We start from the raw sequence: 26,652 nt of genomic DNA, 5'->3' as shown, positions 1-26,652 counted from the left end.
GGGCACAGTTCTTGGCACATGTAAGTGCTTAATAAATATTTGTGAATTAATGAGTTTTTTTATCCTGGTAAGCTGGATGATGAAATAGAAAGAATACTGGCCTGCAAGTCAGAAATCCTAGGACTAAGTCTTACATCCATCTTCTCTCTCTCCCTTTCCCCAAGAGTATTGTGACCTGCTACCTTGGAAAGTTACTTAACCTCTCTGAACCCCCTATAGCACAGCCATCATCCAGTGAAGTAACACCTGTGGAGAAGGGCCAACCATATTTATCAACTCCAGATCTCCTTCTTCCTTCCACTGCAGGCAAGACCACACAACTAAAGCAAATGGGCACTCTGAAAGTGATGGGAGACACCAACCAGGCATGAGACAGACACTTATTATGTGCTAGATCTGTGCTAAGTGCTTCATATATAAATAGAAGCAAAAAAAACAGTGTCTACCCTCTAGGAGTTCATTTTCTATTAGGAGAAGAAAAAGCATCAAAAGAAACTGAAAAGTAGGGTGGAAAATCAGAAACATAACCCAGGAGGGTAAGGAAGCATTGCCAACCCTAGCCCCAAAATAGAGACTCCCAAAATATGAGAAGGGAACTGGAATAGAAGAGGGATGTTTCAAGATGAGAAGGCAGCTGAGTCATTTTACCAAAGTCCAGAGAGTCAGAAGTACTTTCAGGCAATCTAAACCACTACGCCACACTACCAACAAACTACTATCAACAAACAGTTGTTACATGGTGCTACCTTCCTGACAGCCATGTCTACTGAAGATCCATAAAAGAACATTCTTGCCATCAAAGTCCTCAACAATGTCAAATGGCATCAGAAATGAATGTGTTGTTTGGTTTTGTTTTGTTTCATAATCAGCAGAAATCACATTAAAGAAGATGCATTACCATCTGCTTTGCTGTACCTTAAAGACCATCTGACTTGCAACTGAAATCACCTGTATTTGTTGTCTCCTCCAACAGAATGGGAGCTGCTTGAGAGTAGGAACTGTCTCTGCTTTTGTTTGTATTCCCTATGCTTAGTACAGTGCTAGTATTAAGCAATTAATAAATGCTTTTCATCCATTCATTCAACTGAAAAAAAAGAGCTAATAATGCCTTCCCTATCTACCTACTAGAATTATTTCAGTGAACACATGGGATTATGTATGTGAAAGTAATTTGGAAATTATTGTTATTTGTAGCAATGATAAACAAATATGCAATATATAATAGCCAATAACTTGACCATAAATATCCATATTGACCCAGACATCAGTACCATTGTAATCATTTCACAATCAGACATCCCACCATGTTGTGTAACTACATCTAGTTCAACATTTTACCTGAATTACCTACTTAAAAAGGACATATAACTGAAAGAACTGAATTGTATTTATCTTGACATTCTTTCTATGAATGAATCCAAAAGAAAAAAAGTTATAGCAAAATGAAAGGATGGCTCATAGTATCATCTTGGAGAGGCAAAGAAATTGGCAGAATTAGTTTCGTCATTTCCAGAGGCAATAGGAAACATCATTTCATGGCATATTTGGTCATCTCATATGCAGTGCTCATGAGAAGTTTTGGTGGAAATTATTGCAGCTTACACATCAATATCTGCAGAGAATGAAGAGGTAAAGAAATTCTTCCAAGAACTTCATAAGATCTTACAAATTAAATAAAAATATTTTGATACCTGGTGACTTCAATGCAATTTTTATAGTTGTGTAGATGGTAAGAAATATAATGCAAAAATATAGCATAGACATAAGGAATGACACACCCAAAGACTGTAGAATATACAGAAACCTCATGTCTATATATCACTGATACTTTCTTTTAAAAAAGAAATGTAAGTCAGTAGATATGTGATCCACTAACTTAAAAAAATAAATTGATTATCTTTTATATTCAGGAAACAGTTTATTACCGATCTGGAAGTTATTTCTGAATTGTCTTCTGTATAGTTAAGCCATCCATGTTACAGGAAAGGTCAAAATTAATACAAAACTAGAAGGGTGAAAACAAGAAAATATATAGTATGCAATTGAAACAACTCAGTCCTTTCTCATTCAGAGAATTATGATGAAAAACACAATACATAGAAAGGATATAGACACAGAATATATTGCTTCATGAGTTTGTTGTGTTTCTTTAGGGGAGGAAGGGAGAGATTAGAGTTTAGTCTAACCTGTGATTTCAGGGATATACAGAGTTCATGACTGAGTAAATCCCTTCCACCAATACAGATCAGCAGTTCTTCTACAACTTAGAAGAAAGTTGCCTGAGACACTGAGAAGTTATCCAGGATCTCAGAGTGTAACTTGAACCCATTTTCCTAACTCCAGAGCCAGCCTTAAAGCTGCTTTGGCTAACTGCCTCTTAGAAGTTTAACCAATGTAAACATTTTTGTTAAATGTTTTTACTGATATGTTCTGTTTCTTACATAACTATAGTTATCCCAAATATTCCTTTCTCTCCCTCTCCCCAAGAACTGTACCATATGAAAGTAGGATTTTTAAAAAGAAAAAAAAATAGCACAAATGACCAATACATTGAAAAAGTTCAAAAACATGCACAATGTTTTTGCACCTATGGACATCCTTCCTCCCTAAAGGGGTAGATTGGAGGTGTCTTCTCATAGCTCTTTATTCAAATCCTGTTTGATCTTTATAATTTTATGATGTTTGCTTTTGGTTTTATGGTGTCTAGTTGTTCTTTCCACTTACATTTTGTAGCTACCAAGTATATTGTTTTCTTGGTTCAACTTCGCTTTTCATCAGTTTGTATAGATCTTTCCATGCTTTTCTGTATATCACACACATTATTTTCCTTACAGCACAGTAATATTCCATTGTATTTATATGTAATTTGTTTAGCTGTTCCCCAATTGGTGGGTATCTACTTTGTTTCCAATTCTTAACTAACACAAAAAGTGCTGCTATAAATATTTTAGAGGATATAGGGACTTTCTTATACATGGCTTCTTTTGGGGTATCAATCCAATAATGGAGTCTCCAGTTCAAAGGGTGTGGACATTTTAGTGACTTTATTTGGATAATTCCAAATTGCTTTCCAAAATGGTGGTTCCATTTTACAACTCCACTGACAGTGAATTTCTATGCCTATCCTTCTATGACCCCCTCCATTTTGTTCATTTTTTTTTTTTACAGTATGTGAAGAGAAACCTCAGTGTTGTTTTGATTTTGATTTGTTTTATTATTAGTGATTTGGAGCATTTTTTGATGTGGTTGTTTGCAATTCTTTTGAGAACTGTTTGTTTATATCCTTTGAACATTTACATATCCAGAGATATATACATATATGCTTATGCATGTGTATATACATACATATATACACATACATACACACGTGTATTTTTCCCATTTGACCACTTACCTTCTTATTCAAGATGAATTGATATTATTTGTGCAAAAGCTTTTCAATTACTAGTAATCAGTTATCTATTTTATCTTTTGCAATTGCCCTCTTTCTATTGTTTGGCTAAAAATATATCTTCTATCTATAACTGAGAGAGGTATATTTCTTTTCTAATTTTTTAATTGTATGATCTTTAGTAGTAAGGTCATGTATTCATTTAGAATATATTGTGGGATGTGGTATAAGGTATTGGTCTAAACCTAATTTCTTCCAGACTGGTTTCCAGTTTTCCCAGTAGTTTTTATCAAATAGGGAATTTTTTCCTAAGTAGGTCTTGATATAAACACATTTTTAAAAATTTTATGGATGATGTTCACTCAGTCTACAAGCATTTGTTTAGCGCTGACTCTGGGCCAAGATAGGTCCTAGAGATACAAAGACAAAAATGAATGAATATTATGAATAGTATTGCCTCATAAAACAGAAAAGTAATGAAGGATAAAAATTGATTTAAAGAAAGTTTGGTGAAACCTAAGTGAAATAATCCCAAGGGAATTTGAGGATGAAAATTGGAGGACAAGAAAAGAAGGAAAAAAGATCTGCAAAGACTTATAGCAAACTTCACCACCAAGGACAAAGAGCCACATCACTTGGACTTCAACATCCCAGTCTTGGATAGCTTATGGAGGAGGTAGAACTGTTGCTAAAGAAAATGAAGACATGAAAAAAAGCTGAATGAGACCAAAGGTGCACAAAAGAGATTTGTTCTAGAGGCAATATAATTATGAAGGCATGTAGAAATGATATTCATAAGGTATTTGAAGGAGACGTACTAAAGGCATGAGGGAAAATTATATCCCTTATTAATAAGGCAACCAAGAGAGCATCAGGGGGCAGCTAGGTGGCTCAGTGAATAGAGCATTGGCCCTGGAGTCAGGAGGACCTGAGTTCGAATCCAGCCTCAGACACTTCACACTTACTAGCCGTGTGATCTTGAGCAAGTCACTTAACCCCAATTGCCCTGCCCTCCAAAAAAAAAAAAGCAAAAAAAAAGAACATCAGCATCTGCCAATCAATATGCCTCCTTTTCTAACCATACAAATTTTTCATGAGAATCATCTTTTTCCCACATTGAATGCATCCACAATCAAGGTATTCTTTCAGAAAATGGGCTTTTGTGGAGCAAAATGCTTTAAAAGCTTTCTTCCAATTCATATATCACATTTTTTCAAGATTTCTTCTATAGCAACAGAGAAAACCTTGCTTGACCATCTCGCCATGAATATCAGGCAAGGCACAAAACAGCTTTATGCTTGCCAAAATTATTCACTGTAATGGATGAGAGCCAGCACAGATTCCAGGTTAAAAAAGAATTCCCTGTGACTGATGAGGTCCTCCAGCTACTTCTATTCAGAGAACACATTGTGTTAGTTGTATCAAACCTCAGAACATTGAAGAGCCTCCTGGAAGAACCCTTTAGCCACTTAGAAGAACATGATCCAATCATCTTCACAGGACAAAATACATGTATGAATTGTGTCCTTGTTTAAATGATGATATCAAAGTAGATAAGCAACCTGAGAAACTCATCCATCATCATGAGCTCTAGGACAAGTACTATGAATGGAAAGATGAATTAAACCAAATGAGGAGAGTGCTCCGACTTGTTTTCAGAAAATTGCAAAAACCTTTTAATGATCCTCCCCACAATTTTCCATAAAACAAAAGCCCACATTTTTAATACAAATATTTTACCATTGTTATGAGATTGAATCATGGAGCAATGCAATCTCTAAATAATCGAAGATGAGTATCAGACAGAGCCTAGTGAAGATGTCCATACTAGGTATGAGCAACCTGCACCCTCTAACAAATAGGGAGCTTCAAAGAAGAACCAGAGTAAAACGATATCACCAGGGAAATGAACAATAGGAAAAAAAATGGACTTGTTAGGCACAAATAAGAAGTGGACAGCCAAGTATCCTCAAAATGTCAGGAAAACCACTCATTTAATCCCCCTATAGCAGACTTTGAGAAGATATAGTCAAAAGTCACACAGGATGGGCAAACAAAGCTTAGTATCTGCATCACTGATGATAATCAAATATATGAGGTCATAAATGTATTTGAATACTAATTGGTATCACATGGAAAAATTATACTTCCCTCACAGAATTGTTATTGTAATCTAATGATATTTGTAAAGTTATATTTAAAAGTATAAAGATGTTTTCAAATACAGCAAATAATAATTGTTGATGATTAAAATTTGCCAACAGTATTATACATGAGAAAATTACTAACACTTTTTAACATCTGTCTCCAGTATTCCTCTCTACATCTGTTAATGTGTCTTATCTTTTCTGGTTATTTTATTAACATGTAAGAGGCATAAAATAATAATGTAGTAATTATTAACTATAACCAAAGATTCATAGCTTTTCTTATGAAAAGAATAACATCTAGCCAAATGTTTTCAATTCTTCTACCTGGCATTGTATTTTGTATCACTAATAAGAACCCAAGAATATTTTTAATTCATCATCATTTTTACTTAATACATCTGATTGACTACCAGATATTGATAAATATTTTTTCAGTTTTAAAATCTGCCCTTTGTCTCCATTTCCATAACTATGACTTTAGATCAAATTGTGGTCACCTTTTGCTTGAACTGTTTCAAACACTGTTCCCCATCAAATCCTGTCTTTAGTACTATCTACAATTAATATTTAATTCTGCTGTCCCTCAGAATGCCAAACTTGACCAAATTCTCATCCCTCTCCTTCCATGAAGCCTTCTTAAACTCTCTGAAATGGTGAATTGTCAATGGATCTACTCCTATGTTCTGGTATAAATATTCTTTGGCTGAGTTATCCCTTGATTCAAATATGTCACATTTATTTATATACTTGTTCATTGTTGATGCTATGCTTTGTATATCCCTTGTTTCTAACATCAATGTTTGTCTTAAATTATTGCCTTTCAGAGAACAAAGGCATGCTTCACTTTAACTGATGGGTACTTAATAAATAACTTCAGATTATAATGAGTTTGATGTTGTAGTGGCAAGGGAGTGCCTGGGTATGATGCCATGGATTTTCCTGTATATACCATTCTTCATCAGATTTGGGAGGTTCAGATTTGGAAGTAGTTCCCACATGGAATCAGGATAACTGGTGGTGGATACAAAAATAACCATATCAAGAATTCTTGAAAACTTCTGAATTAGCATGCATGACTAAGAGCAAAAATATGAAGTATAACTCTTGTACTATCAACAAGAAACCATAAGGTCTTGAACAGTTTACTTTATCTCTATATTTTATCAGGACAACCTAGATATCACATCATACTCTCTATAGCAGTATAATACAGAAATTGACAAATGGTTTGAACTCCTCAGAAGAGATACTATTTTCTGTATGTATAAGTAATATTTAACCATTTATTCCATTTTTCAGAAAATTAAGAGATAAATGGGGAAGGGGCACCACTGACCACAAGTAGATTTAATCATTGTGTTATGATTATAGATTCATTGCCTTTGAGTTATGTAATATTGGTTTGAAGCTTTCCCTATAAAAGTTGCAACTGTCCCCTCTGAGAAAGCAGTTTTTCATTGTCTAAGGAAGGATGATGAGAATATTTAAGATGCCATGAAGACAAAGGCCATCCAGTAATGGGCAGAAGAATAAGAAACAAATATCAGTGGTTGGTGATTCCCTGCAGGGTGGGTACTTGATATGAACTGTAGAAGGTGGTATGCTTCCTTCCCTGAGGCGTATGTGTGGGACGTGACAAAGAGACTCCTAAGATTTGTCAGGCTTTCTGCTCTCCTGTAATTAACTCATGTGAGGACAAAAGTTATTTATTGCCACAATGAAATTAGAAAGCATACCCAGGGATTGTAAAGTTCTGGACAAGAAACTGAAGAGCTCAGCAGCAGAAATAGTGTTTTCCTTACTGTTTGTCTTTGTTGTTGAAGGCAGTGGCCTCAGAAAGGAGACAGATTTGAAAAGTACACATCTAGTTAAGAAGTTGGTGTCTTAAGTATAGAATTTTATTTGGGGGCTAAAGGTGAAAACAGGGATGACAGTCCTTGACCAGACATGGGCTACATCTGATGAGAGCTAAGAGAAAAAAAAATTTTTTTTTCCCCAGGAGGAATTTTAAATTGACAAGGGAGAAACTGCCTACATGTATTGCCAAATTTTATACCAGAATGTATAGCAGTTGTGATGTAGGACAATAGTGAAGGCCACTAGTTTTCAAGAAGTAATATCCAATAATAAAGATAGCAAGAAACCCCATGGCCTCATACAGTCTTAAACAAATGCACAAAGTATGAGTAATATTTAAGGCAAACCAGAAAGCTTAATGCAAAGAGACATATTACATTTATCACTTAGACTTATTAGGATAACAATAAAATAGAATGTAGTAATAGCAAAGTAAACTCCATTCCAAAAAGTAAAATTACATGAATTTGTGCGTAAATAGATGGATGAATGAAAAGCCTGATATGCCAAACATTAGGACATGTGCTGAGGATACAAATAGAAAAAGTAAGATAGTCCCTCCTCTGAAGAGTTTGCACTGTAATAAGGAGAGACAGCATATATAAAAGATTTCAATTTCAGGTGAATGAAAAGGCCAGAAGTCCTAAGAGTTCAGCAGCAAGGCTAACGAGGCCCAGAGTCCTTAGGGTGCACTAGCAGGTGAAATGAAAATACCCAAGGATCTAGAGGGCATAACAGCAGGGTAGATTGTAAGGCCTGAAGCACTTTAGGATAAAATGGGAGAGCATGTGGTAAGGTCTGACAGTCCTCCATCTCACATCCAAGTGGTATGAACAGCCATGTCACTCTTCCTGCCTAGCCACCCCATGGGGTAGGAAAGGGATATCTTTTTTTTTTTTTTTGCCTTTTGGAGGGCAATTGGGGTTAAGTAACTTGCCCAAGGTTACACGGCTAGTTGTGTGTGTGTGTAGGTGTTAAGTGTCTGAGTCCAGAACTGAACTCGGGTCTTCCTGACTCTGGGGCCGGCGCTTTACTCACTGCGCCACTTAGCCACCCCAGGAAAGGGATATCTTGATGGCCATTCACTGCTGCACTAGATGGGCCTGGGCAACCTGAGGTCTTTGGGGTGAGGTAAAGGAAAGGCAAGGGATGTGTGTGTGTGTGTGTATATACACACGCTCACACAATGGCACTGATAAGTAAATCTACACACCATAGGGGATGAGCATGATGGAGATGATTTGAGTGAGGAACAATGGAGGGTGGAAAAAAAAACTGCTGTCTAGATTATATTATAAACTTCCCAGTGAAAGAAAACATGCTGAGTTTGGGATTAGGGGATGGGGGAGGGGAACAATCACAAACCTGGAATAAAGACAGATATAGTCAGAAACGGGGAACCACAGCAATCTGCTGGACCTTTATTATAAACAGGGCAACTGAAGTATTTCCAAAAGGACACCTGGTATGTTGAAAATAGCACTGCGTTTGGGGTCAGGTGTACTTGGGTTCAAATCCTGGTTCTGATTCCATATGTGCTCAAGTTATTTGCCCATGTGAGCTTCATTTTCCTCATCTATAAAATGGATATAATATTAATCCTACCTACTAGTTGGAAGTAACATTGTAAAAGAAAAACTTGTACACCTAAATGTCTTAATGATAAACTGATTTTTTTTAAATGAAGAAACAAGAGGAACTGTTATTCTGGATTTGATTCTAAATAATATCAAGGAACTGCTTTTTGAAGTAGAAATTTTGGCAGTCTCAAGAGGAAATGACTGCTCCATCTTAAAATTCTGAATGGAAAAGAGGGAAGCCAGACGTAGTCTGACATATACTTTTGAGTCTAGAGAATGTGGACTTAATAAGTTGAGAGAAATAATTGGGGTTCTTTTAAATGAAAAATCTTCAGCAGAATTTGAACCAAGGAAGATGGAAAAATATTGTAAGAATGGAATTCAGACAACACAATTCCGATGAAATAAAAGTGTATATAAAAAGGTCAATGTGAATTCAGCAGGAACTTAACAGCCAACTACATTTTTTTAAAAGTAGTTTGATGTAGAAGATTCAGAGCTGCCTTTGGCATTAGGGAAGAAACCCAAGTTCGTCTCAGTTCTGACACATACTGGCTATGTGGCTCTAAGAAAGTCACTTAAGTTTTCAGTTCCCTTGGCAACTTATAATACTATAAACTGCAGATTAGTAGAGGGAGTTTCCTCTGAGTCAGTGAAATCACAAGTTCAGAATATTTGCCAAAGGAAGCAGGGATGCTTGGCAAACTAAAGCTGATACAAAAGGGTATGGCCTATTTCTGTGAGAGTGGTCTTAGGAATATTAAAGATCAATGAACTAAAGTTGGCAATGAAAGCTAAAGAAAACAAAGTTTGTTTTTGTGTTTTTTTTTTTAATTTAGGTTAGTTGGGAAAAAATATAAAGGATATTGATAGCTCCAGGGAAAATGAGGCATAAAGAGCAGATCTCAAAATGAGAGAACACTTCTTTGCTCTTATCAATCAAAGAGAATGATCTTTGGGCTGGGAAGGATGGAATAAAGTGGTCAAGAAGCTGAAACCCGACAAAGAGATAGTTAAGGGTATACCTAGGCATCCTTAACTCAAGTAAATAAGCTCAGAACTACATTCCCTATTACTAAAGAAACGGGTAGGTATAATTACTAAGAACTGTTAAATGATGTTTGGAAAACCATGGGGAATAGAAGAAGACTAGTACAACAGGATAGGTGATGGACTTTGTAATTTTCAAAAACAAAAACTGCGTGAGGATGAATCTTGGCATCTAGAGGGTTGCTTGGGTTTGATCCAGAGAAAAATTCTGTAACATGCTACTAACAGGTTACTTTCTGAACATTTATAAGTGAAAGAAACTGACCTCTAAGAGCCAGCTAGGTTTCATGAAGATACATCTCATTCTTGTTTTGATTGATACTGAACTGGCAGATCAACTTGGATTTCAGCAAAGCACTTGACATATTTTCATTGTATCTTGGTGGATGATAATATATAGGCAAGAAGATAGAGTTAGAACTTCTTTGCATGAACAAATCCTAAATACTGATAATTAATGAATTTTTTAAGTGAGAAGAAAGTCTGTAGTAGAGTGTCTTAAGAATGTACCTTTGTCTTAAGTTGTTCCACATTTATCTGACTCTTAGATGAAAGTACCCAACAATTTTATTCAAATTTGTAGACAAGGGATAACTAATACTTTGAACAAGGATGAAGACCTAAAATTATCTCAATAGTTAGGAACAATTTAAGCAATTCTAGTAAGAATTAATAGTGGTAAAAGTAAACTATATTCAGGTTTTAAAATTCACCTGCAGAAATACAAAAATGGGTAGGAGCAAGGAGGGAAGCTGAGGGCTAGATAATAGTTTAAAACATAAGTCAACAGTGTAGCATGGTACCCCCCCCCCCAAAAAAAAAGGAACACCTAATGGCATCTTAAATTACATTAAGCGATGGTGTTCAGAATGAGGAAGGTGATGATGTACACTTCTCTGGGCCAGAACACATCTGGACAATTTTGTTCCTTCTGAATACATTTTTGAAAGGATGGTGTCAAATTGGAATACATCCAGATGAGGGTGAACAAGATTGTCTTACTCCTATGTCCTAGGAAGGCTTGACTTGTGAGGGTTTGTAATGGTTGGCTTATTAGAGTAAGCATCTGGGCATGGTATGGATGATCTCTGTCTGGAGGTTTAAGGTATCTATCATCCAAAGAAGGAAAAGACCAGGTCAGTTGGCCCTAGATTTTCAAAAGACTCAAACAGGAAAAGCAGTACTAAATGGATGGGAGTGAATACTAGATCAGAAGACCAATTAGAGGTGTATCAGAGGAGCTGAAAAAATCAAGGAGCCTCACAAAGCTTTCCCTCTTAGAGCAGTTTGCTCTCTCTGGTCTCAGTCACACCCACATAAGAATCAGTTAAATGAACCTGGGATGTTTAGCCATAAACAAAGGGCATGTCATAGCTTCCTTCCAGTTTTGGACAGACCATCTCATCAAAGAATTTGACTTGCTCTGAGAAAGTGTATAGAAGTCACCAAGCACTGTATTTGGGCTCCCAGTAAGGAAGAATACACTAACAAGGATAAGGATTTGGAAGTAGAATGGGCTGCCTTAGGATAGATATCCTCACTTACTAAGGGATGTTGTAGAAAAGATTCCTCATAGGATGTACTTTATGCCTTCTGAGGCTTCTCTCTAAAATTGTCAATTTAATTCTGTATTTTAATATTATTTCTAAAGTTCACATGCACAATAGCATATTGTTTCATGCAAACAAGGATTCTGGCACCATAAGTCTAGTTTTCTATGATGTTTCCATTTCTTAGTATTCCCTTATTTATATATTTCAGGTTTTTTCCAAGACTGTTAATAGCTGATTTACCAGATGGTCATTTTTAGTTTTACTCTTGAAAATTGGAATCATATTTTTAACTCCCCCCATTTATAGCTCTGTAACTCTCCATGATTTCGTCATCTTACATAAAAAATTTTAAAGGGAGTTTTACTTGGTCTCATGAGATTGTTTTTCATCTCTTCTCCTGTTGTACCCCAAACTGGAATGCTTAGTGTCATGTTTCCAGCATCAGAGGCAAATGTGGTTAAAGATTTCAACCTTGAAGTTAAAATAGTGATAAGAGGTCTATGGAGGGTTTACGGCTTAGAGGTGAGATCGAGCCAATTTTCCAAGTGACTTAAAGCAAAAAGTGACAGCAATTCTCTGGCATGCCATTCTCCATCTTATGCAAAATTAACCATGACAATCCCTTCCTCTTGCTCACAGGCACTTCAATTCTCTGGGGGAGTGTTATGGTGCTTCAACTTTCAAAGCCTTGTGGGAAGATTTCTGGCTATATCTCCCAGGAGCCTTACAGGGAGATAGAAAATTTGAAGAAACCAGCCACTAATGGAGCAAGGAAAAAATGATTTTCCCCCCAAATGAATCATCTTGGGTTTGAAGAAATTGAAGTCAAACTAGTTTGTGCCTCTTTTCCAGAAACTTCAAACTAAATTGGAAATAAAGCAGTGTAGTGGAAAGCTAACAACTACGCATCAGGAAGGCTAGGTTCTGTTACTAATTATTTTCTGAGTCATTTTACCTTTCTGTCTTAATTTCTTCATCTACACAATGATACTGGACAAAATTATCTCTTAAGGTCTGTTCTAGCTCTAATACTCTATTACTAGGTTATTTTTAGAGTAGCGTGGCTCTTAGTTGTGAGTTTTCATGGGTGGGAGTAATTTTGCTGCTCTCACAACAAAATAAGACATGGAGGATAGGTATCTTTTTATTGCATATCAATCTCACGTGCTATGGTCATATATGTACTATATAATTGAGTAGAAGCACCTGGCCTATAAGATCCAGGAATTAGCTTCACAGCTTTCAAAGTGTTACCACTCAGAGGAACACCACTGATAAAGTCCAAATGAATGGAAAAAACCTTGCTGTTCATTGTGTCAGAATACAGAAAAATTCAATTTTCAGATTTCAATTTGTTGTGCTGAGAGAACCTGTTCTAACTCAGAAAGTAGGCAGCATAAACTACAGGTGAAAAGAATACAAGGTAAACCTTTGTCCTTGCTCTGAGACAAGAGCTAGAAATTTAGACTATAGAAGGTATTACCTAACTATACTAATAAGTTCTTTGCAATATTTCAAGCATTTGTTTCTGTATCTTACCCAGTCTTACTTGGGAGATAGTCATTGTGCCATTAGAAAAGGCCACAACGTAATCCTGATTCAAGGCTGCTAAGCAATAAAGCCCCATCTAGATATAACAAAGGCAAATTTCCAAGTGGAACACTTTAAATGTATTGCAAAATGTACAGCATTTATTCACATACAGACAAAAAGGCACAATTCTACTAAATATTTCAACAACAACAACAAAAAAAAATACAGTTGTCTTCAACTAGTTTTATAAATACTTCCAAAAGGGAAGGGGAGAGTGGGGGGAAGCGAAATAAATACAGGATTGGGCCATGTAATATAAAATAGTCATCTCTACATATACTTTAATTTCCGATTTTCTCTTCATGCACCTTTTTTTCGTAAATTTTAGCTGAATGGACACCAAGCTAGGCACATAGTGAAAAATTTTCTGTACAAGGTTACAAATGTAATGACAGATTTGTCCATTTTAAAATAAGTTTTGTACATGACATATATAACCCTTCATTTAGATTTTTATTTGTTTATAACCTAACAAATGACATTCCAGGCAACTTTACAAAAGTTTAACTAGCCTACATTTTGACTTAATACACTGATCATAATGAAAGATATTTCTTGGTCAGTATGCACGAGGAAAGGTAAAGCTGAGGAGAGGGGAAAGATGGGGCATCATTAAATGGTTCTATACCAACAGAATGCATGAAGGGTGATTTGGGCTAGTCAATGCTATACTTGGGGATTCTTTCTAAACAGAGTACCAAGCATGGCATGAAACCAACTTGCACAGCTTATCATACTGCTATAAAATCGTGCTCTATACCATTTTGCAGTTTGGGGCAGGAATTTTTTTTTAAGCATGGGGTAGCTTTTTGTAGTTTTTCTTTTTCCTTTTTTCCCTTTTTTTGTTTTTTGTTTTTGTTTTTTTTAGTTTTTTGGTTCAGCATAACTTGGGAACATCTGAAAGCTTTTCAACCTAAATATGGGGAATAAAACAGATAAGGCATTATTTCTGCACAAAACTAGCATTCATAATAGTGCAAATGAATCTGGTACCTCTTAAAATGGTGAGAGGTCATTACTAGCATCAAATTTAGGTTTTCTTTCTATGGCTTTTCAAATTATCCTTCTATATATTCAACTTTCACCCAGAGATGTTGCTGTAGTCAAAAGTTTAGTCAACTGAAGAATCTACCTTCTCCTTTTTCTAGGAAAGGTTTTATGTTCATATGCAAAAGAAAATAACATGTTTTTTAAGTCACCCTAAGAATGAATAGAAAATGCCAATTCACCAAAACGCTCTGATATCTGCAACAACATGCTTATCAATACATGAATTTGTCAAAAGGAAGCTTCTCCCCCCTCCCCCCACCCTCACCCCCTGTACTTCAAGAACAATTCAAGTTAATCTAAATTTAGGTCATCCTGCTCCCCCTTCCCCAAATATCTATTAAAATATGCTTGGAAAGTTAAGACAGTATGAAAATGTAACACAATGGGATGCATTTGGTAACTTGCATAGCAAGATGTAATTCAATATGCCTTTTTTTTTTTGACAACCATCTGGAAGACTTAGAAGTTAACTGCAGAATTCAATCATTATTCATTTAAAATATCAGAGTTTTACATCCTGCCCAAAGGAGGCAGATGTGTATATGAATTAGAAATGTGAATACTGAGACTGACATACTTAGGAGCAGTCTTGGGGTGAGTGGCGAGGATTGGGGATGGCGGGGGTGGGGGGGAAGCAGGGCTTGTTCCAAATGCCCATAATTTCTAAGCCTTGTTGCTATTTAAACTTTCCTTCTCTGAATTTGACTTATGAGTACATTGAATTCCAAAGAAAATTTACACGACCCTAATACTACCCACTGTCTTGTTACATATGCACTGTACTGAGTGCAAAAAGAAAACATTACTCAAATGAAATGCTTAATTTATTATTATTGCTGATAATTTACTTACTAGTTATTGCCATTTGCAATTACAAACTCCAACTTATGAATTAGTATCAGCTCTTATCAGCTACAAAATCTATTCCAAGATAGAATGCAGTCTCTTTCCTGCATAGGTCTGAATGAAGAGCTAACTGCAACTTATTGCCTTTTTATTTTATTTTTTTTTTGTTTTCAAAAATATAGATATGTATATTTAACCTATTTAGCTAGGTCCTTTATTATTATTTTCAAAGGAATCCTTTAGTGTTGGAAGCCTGGATTCCCCAACACATACCATTAGTGCAAACCTGATTGCCAGGCCTTTTAGAGTTCACCACTCCTGCTAGATTTTAGCCCAAGTCCTGCAAGAAGCTAGACTGCCATGTGATTTCCAAACCTAGCTTGGGGAAATAATCGTGGGGAAGGTGGAATGTCAGGAGGACAATGAGTAAAACTTGGACCTCAAGTACCCTTTCTAACACTACACAAAACTATCCTAAGGGATTTATTCTCCAAATAAGGATAGTCTAAGTCAATTTTCAATCCATAACTCATCAAAGGATTAAGGCAGCAATACTCTTATTTTAAATCACCATGTGGCAGCGATTCTGCCCTGCCCCTTCAGATTCCTCCAGTGACAGCCTCTGTTAAAACCCATTCTTCCCCACCAAGTATATTTATCCATAAACTCCCCTAGAGTTACAGAAGGTTCAGAGCTGTTGTGTTCTATAACATGACAAAGAGGCTTGTAGGTCAAACTATAAATATGACTTCAAGAGCTATCATAATCCAAGAAAAGTAGTTTAATGGGTTACTACATGGTGCATGACAGTTTTTCAAGGACTATGTTTTGATTTTGTACACATAGGAAATCAAGAGTTTGTGCTTTGGGCAAAACGGGGAGGACAGTCAAACCTTGCCAATACCTATTTGCTAACTGGGAACACTGAAAACCTTGCCCTTTTCTCAAGTATTTCATTCTTGTTTTAGTGTTTAACTCAAGGTTCCATCCATAGCAGTGTCTCACATGAAATCTACTCTTGTGTTTCTTCAACAGAGTTGGAAATAAAGGACATTTAAACTTCTCACAACAATGAGTTATAAATGACTTTGAAGAAAAAAAAAACCTGTTGTCCCAAGTGCAAGTAAACATGTTTGTATCGCTCAGGAATAACTGGACATTAGCTTGTTGATCCAGTGAGAACTCCCCTCCCCCACACAAACCAACAACCCTTTGGGCATCAGCAGGTGGTAGTGACTCTACTGACCCTGTTGCCCCCCCATGAATCCTGCTGTTCCCCCATCAGGAGGCTAAGATACTTCTCCTGATAATGTCCGTCCTCCTGGTGATAGTGCCATTGGCATTAAGCCTTTGCTGTCTACATTTTTTTTCAGATGCCTCACTCTCTGAGTCGCTCATCTCCACATCAGGGATGTACCCATCATTCTCGCTGTCTGTCTTTAGTTTGCTTTTTGCCCTTTCCTTGGGTGATGCTCTGCCCATACCCAAGTAGGAGTAGTTGGAGTGCTGGCGGCAGGCATCCTCTGGGTCCTCTTCCTGCTGCTGCTTCTCTCCCTTCTTTGGAATTCGGAATCCCCCCCAGTTCTTCACTGGGCTAGCAGGTGTGGTAGGCACTTTGATTGTGGTCCGGTTACAGTTTATTTTGACCAGAGACCCATTGCATTTAGGCACTAAATCTTTCCTTGTGCCTGGTGCTGACTGTCCCATCCCGGTGGGATTCGCAGCCCTTTTGTTTTCTGATTGCCTCTGAGACAGGTCTGTGGGTCTCAGAGGCTTGTGATTCTGCTTTGAGTGTTTAAGGTCTCCCTTGATGAAATCACACTGAGAGCGATTGTCTCTTCTCTTCTGGTGGTCTGACAGTACTACACCATTCTTCTGTTGTGCTGATATAACATGTGCTTCTGCAAAGGTCTTTTCAAAATCCAGAAATGTCTCTGGTAGATCCATCCCTTCTCTTCTACTTGAGAGCTCTGACTCCTTTAGCAAGGATTTGCCTTCACTCTCAGGGCCACTTGGCAGCCGTTCCCGCTTATGAGACTTTTTCAGGGAGTGGACCAAAGAGGTGCCCATTTGCTTCCTGAAGAAAGCAGAGTGCCACTTTAGGTCCTCTATCTTGGGTGCATCAGGACCCACTGAAGGACTATTAAATAAAAGCATATTTTCCAAAGAGGAGGAGGAGGAAGAGGAAGAAGGCACACCTAAAACCAAGAAATCACATAAAACATCAAATCAAAAGCCAGTTCGAAAGAAAGAAAAAAATCCCACATTTAGCAACAAATGCTAATTTTATGACTCTTTCACCCACTTTTGTCAAGCGGATAAAAAGCAACTCACCATTTTTTTAAAGTTAAGAAAATGAATTTTAATAGCAAAGGAGAGTGAAATTGACCTACCTTCATAATATTCTCAAGTTTAATTGCATAAAAGCATTACTCTACCACACTTTCTATAATAGCTGCGATTCAGACAAGCTTGCATGAAACCACTACCTTTCTTAAGGGATAAACACCTTCATTTTGTCCCTCACACATAACAGTAATTTAACTTGATTTTGCAAGGTTGAAGAGTATCCTTTTAAACATTCACAGTCAATCTCAGTAATAGACTTTGAAGATGTATTCAATCCTAAATGCTACACTTGGATTATATTATTAAGATCATAGGATTTGGCTTTGCATCAATCTTGCAAGTTCTGACACAAAACTATTTTCATGTGCCCATTCTTCTATGACATGTGAACAAACAGAAATAATGGGTGGGGGGAACAATACAGAGCAGAACAGAATTAATCACAGAATCCTCAATAGACTCAGTAATGCTCCATTGCCTGCCATGTATTTTTCTATTCCCTAGCAGGAGGCTAAGATACTTCTGATAATGTCTGCCCTTCTGGTGATAGTGGCCTCTGCTACCTATTTTCTCTTCAGATGCCTCACTTTCTGAGTTGCTCATCTCCATGTCCAAGATATACCTATCATTCTTTCTGTCTGTCTTTACTTAGGTGTCAACAGATGTCTATCCTATAAGGACTGCCTTAGGAAAAAAAAAACTAGTTTTATCAAGATTTGCATACTGTGTGATTCTGTGGTTATGATCACTTAATGACAGTGTTTTTTTAAGGGTTCCTCATTTTGGACATATTCATTTTCTCCCAAGACCAAATCTTAATGATAATTGAATTATAATTCTACAACCAATAAATGGAACTCCTGTGAAATATTGTATTTCCTTAACTGAACCATGTAGGAAAAGGGTTCTGAAAGGTAAGAGAAACAAATGCCATCTTAAATCAGATATCCCACCCATCGTGTCATTTAGAAAAAGTAATGATCTAGTTTGATTGTTTTGGGGGGGGATCTTTGATTTCACTGGCACAACAGACAGCTTCTTAGGAAACTCCTTCTAACGATGCAAAAGAGACTGACACCTGTTCTGGTCTTCAGGACTGTCTGGGACATTAAGACATTCAGTGACTTAACCAGGGTAACACAGAATGCAAGTGTTCCTGACCAGTTGGCTAGTTCCATGTACTATGTTATATAGCACCTTGATCTACTAACTGTGTTAATTAAGCTTTTGTCTACTTTGAAAGTAAATGCCAACTAAATTTCCTTTCCTATTCAACAGACTGATTCTGCCTATCCTTAAAATAGTCCAAGTTTTCATCAGCGACCCTGAGTGAAGCCTAAGTCCCTAAACATCTGCTTTGTTTTTGTTCCGCTGAGGCATGAGTTTTTAACCTGGGGTCTGTGAACTGGTTTTCTTTTTGTTGTGTTTCAATGTAATGGGTTTTCTTTGAAATCCTATACAAATTTTAAAACATTTTGAAAAGATTTCTGCAGGCTTTACAAAACTTTCAAAGGGGCCCATCACACAAAGAAGGTTAAGAATCTCTGCACTAAAAAGTGTTGGTTTTTATATCCTTGTGAGCCTGGGCATATCTTCTTTTGTTTTCCTTTAATTACATATTTTTGGTGTTAGCAAAAAAAACTAGAAGATTAAAAATGTGAAAATAAAATAATAAAAAAAAGTACCAAGAAGCATTTACACTTCCCTCTTTTCAGTATCCTAGAGTAGAGGTAATCTATTTTTTTCAAACATAACCAGCATGGATTTTTACCTCAGAGTGAAGTAGAAATTTTTTTCCTCTTCTTCAATATATAATATACTGAAGCACTCCTGAATACAGACAACTATATTACTAGACTGTTTGAAAACATGTGCTAACCCAGTTATAAGCCTCCCTTGCCCTATTAATAACCCAAGCTATGAAATGTGAAAAGCTGCCTACAATAGCCATGAAAAATAACTCTTAAGTGAAATCAGATGAAAATGTATTTTACAAGTGTTTTTGACAGGCAATCATTCACTCTTTAACAACTTAACAGTAGTGACAAAAAGCCCTCTACAAATACAAATGCTGAGGTATAACTGGTATTAATGGTGCCAAGTAGCAGTGGCTAAGCGCCTTCTGGAGTAAACGGAGCATTCTCTAAATCGGACTCTTATTGTAAGTTATTTACATTGGCACAAAAGGGCAAAACATAAAGTAAAATTATATTTATTATTTCAACAAAACCCACTCCAGTCCACTTTGTCTGCTGCCTAGCCCATTCCACTCTACCCCTGGGAACTTTCGCTTTATTTTTAACAAACCACCTTAGAGATTTTCTAACCCACATTCCTTTTAATGTCAGCCAAAACATGACTATTCTGGGAACACCACTTCCCTTACAACTTTCTCCACTGGAGGCCATGCATCCTTTTCTTCCCAATTCTTGGCCAAGAAGAAGGACTGGCATCTTTCTTGCTCCCTAATGGTGCTCCAGTGTCATTCTTCTATCAACCAATATTTGATACTCTTGAATTACATATAATTCCGAATATGATCTCATTCTTCATCCTGGTTGCTATTACCTATCAACATTAAGTGTTTTTAATGCCTACTTTACAGTCTTCCTCTCTATCTTTTCCCCGCCAACATCCTTGTGGACTTCAGTATTCATGTTGACAACCCCTCTAAGAACCTGACCATGTAATTCCTTAACCTTTTTAATTCCAACAATTTCTCCATACTATTAGCATGGGCATATGTTAGACCCCAACTTATTTGAGAGCTATACCACTTCCAAGATCCAAAACTGAAATTCTACTTTGGCCACCTCCTCCAATCCCTCCACTTCATGTTTTCTAATTCAGAGCAAACCTAGTCTTTATCCTAACCGTGACTCCTAGCACTCTTGCCTCATCTCTCTTCTGCCCACTCTAGTCTCACTTAACCTCCATACTCATCCTAAAGCCCAATGTTGCCTTTGCTACTATCCTATGATCCTTTGCCCCTCTGACAAGCCCATCCCAACCTGTGAATCCCCATCCTTTATCCCCTATAATTTCACTGAAGACTCAAGCTATCAACTTAGCTCTCCTCCTCTTCTACTTAAAACTCTTTAGTAGTGTTCCACCCTTTCATCCCCTTTCCTCTAGTCACAAGATATATCCATACTCACTCAGGCAAGTTCCTTTCCTTCCTACCTTCTACTCTTATTCCCAATCTCCAGTGGCTCCTAACCATTATCCTACAACTCTGATCAAGTCTCTTCTGTCCTAGTAAAGCTTTCCTTTTACCATCTATCCCCTTCTCTTCTATTTTTGTCATCTAATATTTGATATCACCACTTCCTGACCTCCCATTCTCTCTCTAACATGATGCAATCTGGCTTCCTCCACTATCATACTTTAAAATTAACTTTCCCCACATCAAAAAAGGGGTATATGTCAGTGTATCCATTTGTGTTATCTATTATCTACCTGTTAATCACCTGCTTTGCCCAAAACAAGGCTTCTTTTTTAACCCAATGGGAGACAGTGTGGTATACTGAAAAGTATCTTGGCCTAGGAGTTTAGGACTTGGAATCTATTTCAGATTTTATCATTAATTTGCTATGTTATCTCATGAAAATCATTTAACCTTTCTGGAATTGTTTCCTCATCAATCAAATGAAGGAGATGGACTAAAATTCAAGAGTGGGGAATGTGAGGCCTTGAGGCCACATGTGGCCCTCTAGGTCCTCAAGTGCAGCCCCTTGCTTGAACCCAAACTCCACAGAACTTTCTTCAGTCAACAGGCTGCACTTGAGGACTTAGAGGGCCATATGTGGCCTTGAGGCCGCAGGTTCCCCATCCTTGCAACTAGATAATCTCTAAGGTTGCTTCCAGTTCTAACATTCTATAACTTCTCTTTATTTCTTTCTATGATTCCACTTTATCTGTTCTAATACAGTTACCACATTGAGACTTTCCCCATCACAGTTTCGATGTGTCATAGGTCAGAATAAGAAATTAAATGAGAATTAGGGGTGAGTTTTGCAGAAGCCACAGACAACACACAAAGGCCAGCAGACAACACAGAAAAAGTTTAGAAACTCAGAAATGCATAAAATAAATGTATAGTATTGTATAATATCAACCAAAATTTTACAAAAAGGTACTGTAAACATCCCATGAAAGAAGAAAACAAAAAATTCAGGCTTCTCTGGCACAAAGGGAGGGTCAAAAATTTTCTGCAGATTTTCTAGATCATACCCTGTGCCCCACCCCCATAATGTGGAAGGAATAACTACATTCTTCACACCCCTGAGAGAAAAATTTTTCTTGGGCAGAGATCTAGTCATGTCACTCTTCTTTTCAGAAATCTTTAGTGGCTCCCTATTTATTGCCAATCCACTGAAGTTCAAATCTTTGCTTTGTTGTTCAAGGCTTTTCACAATCTGCTACTTGTCCAGCTTTGTGTCATATAGAGCATGTACCAATCAAACAACTAATCTCATTCCCCAGATATATTTGAGTTTTCCTGCCTCCATCATGTTCATGCTATTCCCTATGCCTGAAGTCTTCTCTCTCCCTTCTTTGTATGCTAATTCCTACTAACCCTTTAAAGCTGAATTCAAATACCTTAATGCAACAAAACAGACCCCTTTTATATATGCTACCCTAGTTAAAGGAATGTCATTTCAAGTTTTGCTAACATCAACCTAGCCAGAAATATCTACAAAGTGTTAATTCTTGGGAAGAAAAAGTAATAATTTGCTATTAAATTAATACGACTGAATGCCACTACAAAAGTATGGGTGGGTATTAGCTGTCTCTTTCCCCCAAGAGAGTAGGATAGAAGAGAAATACTTAAATTACTATTAGTCACATTTTGCTGTACTCACTCAGATAATGTTGGCTTAGTCAGAGTTTGTACTTTGGTTTTATTTTTTATTTTTTTTAAAGCAATTGGGGTTAAGTAACTTGCTCAAGGTTACACAGCCAGTTATTTCTGGATGTGGTGCTAAGTATCTGAGCCCGGATTTGATCCCCAGGTCATCCTGACACTGGGGCCGGTGCTCTTACTCGCTGTGATACCTGGCTGCCCCTGTACTTTAGTTTTAAAATGTGTCAATAACATGGACATGTGTTATGGCCCAGGCCTACCCAGATGAGCTATATACAGAGAACCAGTGGCAGTCATTTAAAAAAATGCACACATAAAATGACCTCTGACTTGTCTTAAGTAGAATAAACAAAAGAACAGAAACCTTTAGAAAAGAAGTTCTTAACTCTTGTCATGTCATGAACTCCTTTGACAGTCTAGTGAAATCTATGTTTTCATAATGTTTTCAATGCATAAAACACATAGGGTTACAAAAGAACCCAGTTCTATTGAAATAAAGATATAATTTTTTTTCCCATCAAAGTTTATGGGCCCCCTGAAAGCTGGATAAGAACAAAAAATTATATTAACTACATCCATTAAAGATTAAAATTTTTAAATTTTGTCAATTTTCTATCAGGTTTGGTCACCTTCATCTGCTTAAATCTTTATCTTAAAAAGTCTGAGTTCTTCAGACTCTTACCATAGGATAAGGAAAACCCAATGAGAGGGATAATTTCTAAATTTCTATTGTATGGACTTCTGGATCTATAAGGGCTTTCATACATACCTGAAACTCTTTCTTGTTCCAAAAGCTTAGTGTAAAGATTGAAAATCTGCTCTTGGACCTTGCACACAGACCGTTTAATCTTTTCCCTACGAGTTACCATGTATGTGAGATTCCGAACCTAGAATGCAGACAGAATAAAGAATATCAGTAATACTTTACTACAATAGTAACAAGTATCAAGACTTTTTCTATAAGTGGAGAGAGGCAAGATGCCTGCCAGAACAAAAGGGGTGATACTAAAGGTTTTTAATGTTTAAAAGGCATTCTACTCTTTAAAAGCCCTCCTGGGCTGCTGGCACTGATCCCCCCTCATGTCTCTCTGTTTGGGCAGCAGGAACACTGCTGGGGAGGGAAGCTAGACTGTAGAAAGGGCACTTAGAACACTAATGAATATGTGTCCTTCCTCCTACCATGCCCCAGCCTAGCCTACCACCACACTGGGAAAGACTTCAGATACAGGCTAATGGGACCTCTAGGAGATTAGTACATTTGGACTGCCCTCCAATTGCCAAAGGACTCTCCTTTTTCTCTTTCCTGCCATCTCAATCTTCAGAGCTCTGTAACAGTTTTGAAGCTAAAATTCCAGCACCACCACACCTGATGCCTCTATCGTGCACTTAACTGGCCCCTCCTGACCTGATCATACTGACATAATTCTAAGGTCAGGGAAGGCTGAGAACAAACCCACAGACAAGATGACCCTGTGTAATAATGCCTGTTGGATTCTTCATTAAAATGCCCCAGGAATCTAAACCAGGCTCCCACCTAAGATACTTAGAGGTGTGAGACTGCCAGTGTGCTTGCAGGGGGTGCTGGACATCCTCTAGAAATCAGAACACGTGGGGATCTTACCTCCAGCTTTGCCAGCAATTTGCCACATAAGACAGTCCAGCTCTGTGTGTTCAAGCACTTCAACTTGGACAATGAAGGAGATAATGCTATCTTGTTCCCCTCCTGGTTTCTTTAGTACCAAGAGTCTCATGAGAAGCCTCACACAGAGCCTCAAGGCTCTGTAGTTGAGTCACAAATCAAATATGACATATAGGTTTGCCATCTACCAGTCAGTGTCTGATGCCAAATTACACATCATTGAACTTTCTCCACCTTACAGCACTGTAAGCCCTCGGAATACTCCCCAAACTTTTAAAATCCCTGCCTCTAGTTGTCCTTTGGAGCTACAACTGGAAAAGGAGCAGACTTTCTACAAGGCTAGTAACATTCTGTGACTGGGAAAACTGGTTCTTTTGGAAACCACTTTATATTTTAACAGATTTACTCCCTAAATTCTGCAAGAAACTGGAGTACAGACCTGACATTAAACCTTTCAGGAAGAAAAGTGTCAAAGGCATTCCTCTACTGGAATCTCTATCACCTAAGCTCAACCCCCTTAATAAACTTTTACTATCACAGTGGGTACAAGACACAAGGCTCCTTCCTCTTACTACTTGTTACTTGTGTCCCTACAAGACTTTTCATCTGACTTTGGAAACCATCTTTTAATATCCCTTGACTTAAATGGCAAGAGTAACTCAAAGTAACTCAAAGATCTTGCTATTTGGTCTTATTGATGCCAAAGTAACCTGAATTAAAATATTCATCTGGGACTCTCTGTAATGTGTAGGCACTTCTCCTAAAGTTCATCTAAAATGCTAATGTTGAACCATTATGCCATGGCCCACAACCAAAAATCAGACCTTTCTGCCCCTTTATTCTTCTACTTGTAATTCTCTGAACTTAGAACAAAGAATTTTCAGTTTCAAGATCCCATGAGTGAGTCACTAAGAGAAAGGAGATGGCTATTTTTTATGTTTCAGTCATGGTTATGATTTCCTAATCCACAGCAAATAACCTTCTCATTGACTGTCAGGATCTTCAAAAATAAAATAAATAAATTTCTTTCTAACCCTGTCTCTTGAGTTACTTTCAGGGAATCCTCTTAATTAAATATACATACATATCTGTATATATACACATATATGTTTTAATGATATGTATATATACACATACATATGTGTATGTGTGTGTATATAAAAAGCAAGAAAAACCAGTCTAACCAGTAGTGAATAAGTTATATCACTCCAGTATAACCAGCATTGACCAAAGGTGTGCTTCTTCTGTCACAACCATAATTCTAGCTAAAGTTAATAATTGAAAGTTCCTTATTTTAAAAATCCCAATAAATATTAAGAGTCTCAGAAGATAAATGTAAAAGGTTTATAAGCCCTATGAAAGTATATGTGAGATGTGGGAATGAAGTTTAAGAAACAGTAGGAGCCAAAGCCTTTTGAGGAAAAGAAGCAAAAATGCAAATGAGATCAGAAGACACCTTTGCCTAAAAAAGGATATATAAACAAGTTCACTGACTTCTGAGGAGCTGTAAAAGTTATCACATTTAAATCCTGTGTGGAAGTTAGTGAGATCCTATGTATGTAACTATGCTCCTTGAAATTACCATTGAAAATGGTAGATACGGAGAAAACAGATGACCAGAATCCTCTTATCCAGAATTTTTCACTTTTGTCAATTTTCAATATCCAGTCTCTTCTTCTCCCCCCTCACCAAATGAGAAGACCACAGCTGCTAAATTTGAAGTTGCTATAAATCTTCCCTTTCTTTTCTTCCCATGCTTGCCCTGTGATAAGCCAGACTGCAGAAAGTGGTCAGGAAAAGAGAAAGGCCTAGGTAATTTTCAAGAATAACAATCAGCCTCTGAATGAGTTTAATGTGCCTCAACTTAACATTTGCCCTAAGCTTTACTATAAGAATCCATCAAAATCTTCAGAAACTCAGCAAGAAAATTCTTCATATTCCCAAACATTAAGCTGCAATCTCACATCTCTGTTCCTGTGCTTGGTTTGTCCTATGTCTAGAATTTCCTCTTTTCCTCACTGCCCACTCTTCTTCATCCTTTAAACCCCAAATCAAATGCTACCTCCTCCAAGAAGCTTCCCCAACCAGTAATAACTTTACTCTTCAGATGTTACATAAACTTTTGTTACATAAAATGTTACATAAAATTTCATAACTCGAATGCACTCATCATGTTCCTCATAATTATGTGTGATGTAGTACTGCTGTGTTAATATTTTATCCCTTTTCTAAACTATAAACTTCTTGTGGCAGAAATTGTGTCTTAATCTCAACTTTTTATGTCCTCCCCAACCCCTACCCCTACCAGCACCTAGAATGGTACTGTGCATAGCATAGGAAATTAAATTTTTGCTTATGTTGTTGTGGAGAGTGTTTTAGCTTTTTTCCTTTCCACAGGACCATTTTTTATGGCCAGTCAGCATTTACCCAGGATCCTATCTGAGCTGTGCTAAATCTTCGGCTTCATTTTGTCCCACTTAAAACAACTCTTGCTTTTCTTGCCTTGCCCTAATTCTCTCCCTGACCTATTCATCTTTTCCTCCCTCCCTCTACTGTACCTACAACCACCCCCCATTCCCCTTCTTTCTCCTCATATAGTAGTGTCATCAATAAACAAGAATGGAGAACTTATGTAGGAAGGCGCATGCTCTTCTGTTCCACTCCATCATAAATGTCAGACTTTCACGGAGGTTAACTAACAGCTCTGCAGGAGAGCTCCAGCTTTCC

General features: G+C 37.2%; 1 protein-coding gene across 3 annotated transcripts in view; it reads right to left on the bottom strand.

Annotated features, from left to right (window-relative positions):
- Positions 1-13,244: 13,244 nt before the first annotated feature.
- Positions 13,245-26,652, bottom strand: part of JADE1 (jade family PHD finger 1) — an 89,678-nt gene continuing 76,270 nt past the window's right edge. For all 3 annotated transcript variants that reach the window (XM_069105358.1, XM_069105356.1, XM_069105357.1), the window contains 2 exons: positions 23,056-23,173; positions 13,245-17,268 (listed from right to left, as the gene is read on the bottom strand). In XM_069105358.1, the coding sequence (XP_068961459.1) occupies positions 16,352-17,268; positions 23,056-23,173 (1,035 nt within the window). In that variant the 3' untranslated portion in view covers positions 13,245-16,351. The remainder of the gene's footprint in view (positions 17,269-23,055; positions 23,174-26,652) is intronic.

Source organism: Petaurus breviceps, unplaced genomic scaffold (assembly GCF_028583685.1).
Source record: "Petaurus breviceps papuanus isolate PSGF00001 unplaced genomic scaffold, PetGlider_PUasm1.0 76, whole genome shotgun sequence".
Taxonomy (NCBI): domain Eukaryota; kingdom Metazoa; phylum Chordata; class Mammalia; order Diprotodontia; family Petauridae; genus Petaurus; species Petaurus breviceps.
This window is presented reverse-complemented; position numbering and strand designations above follow the sequence as displayed.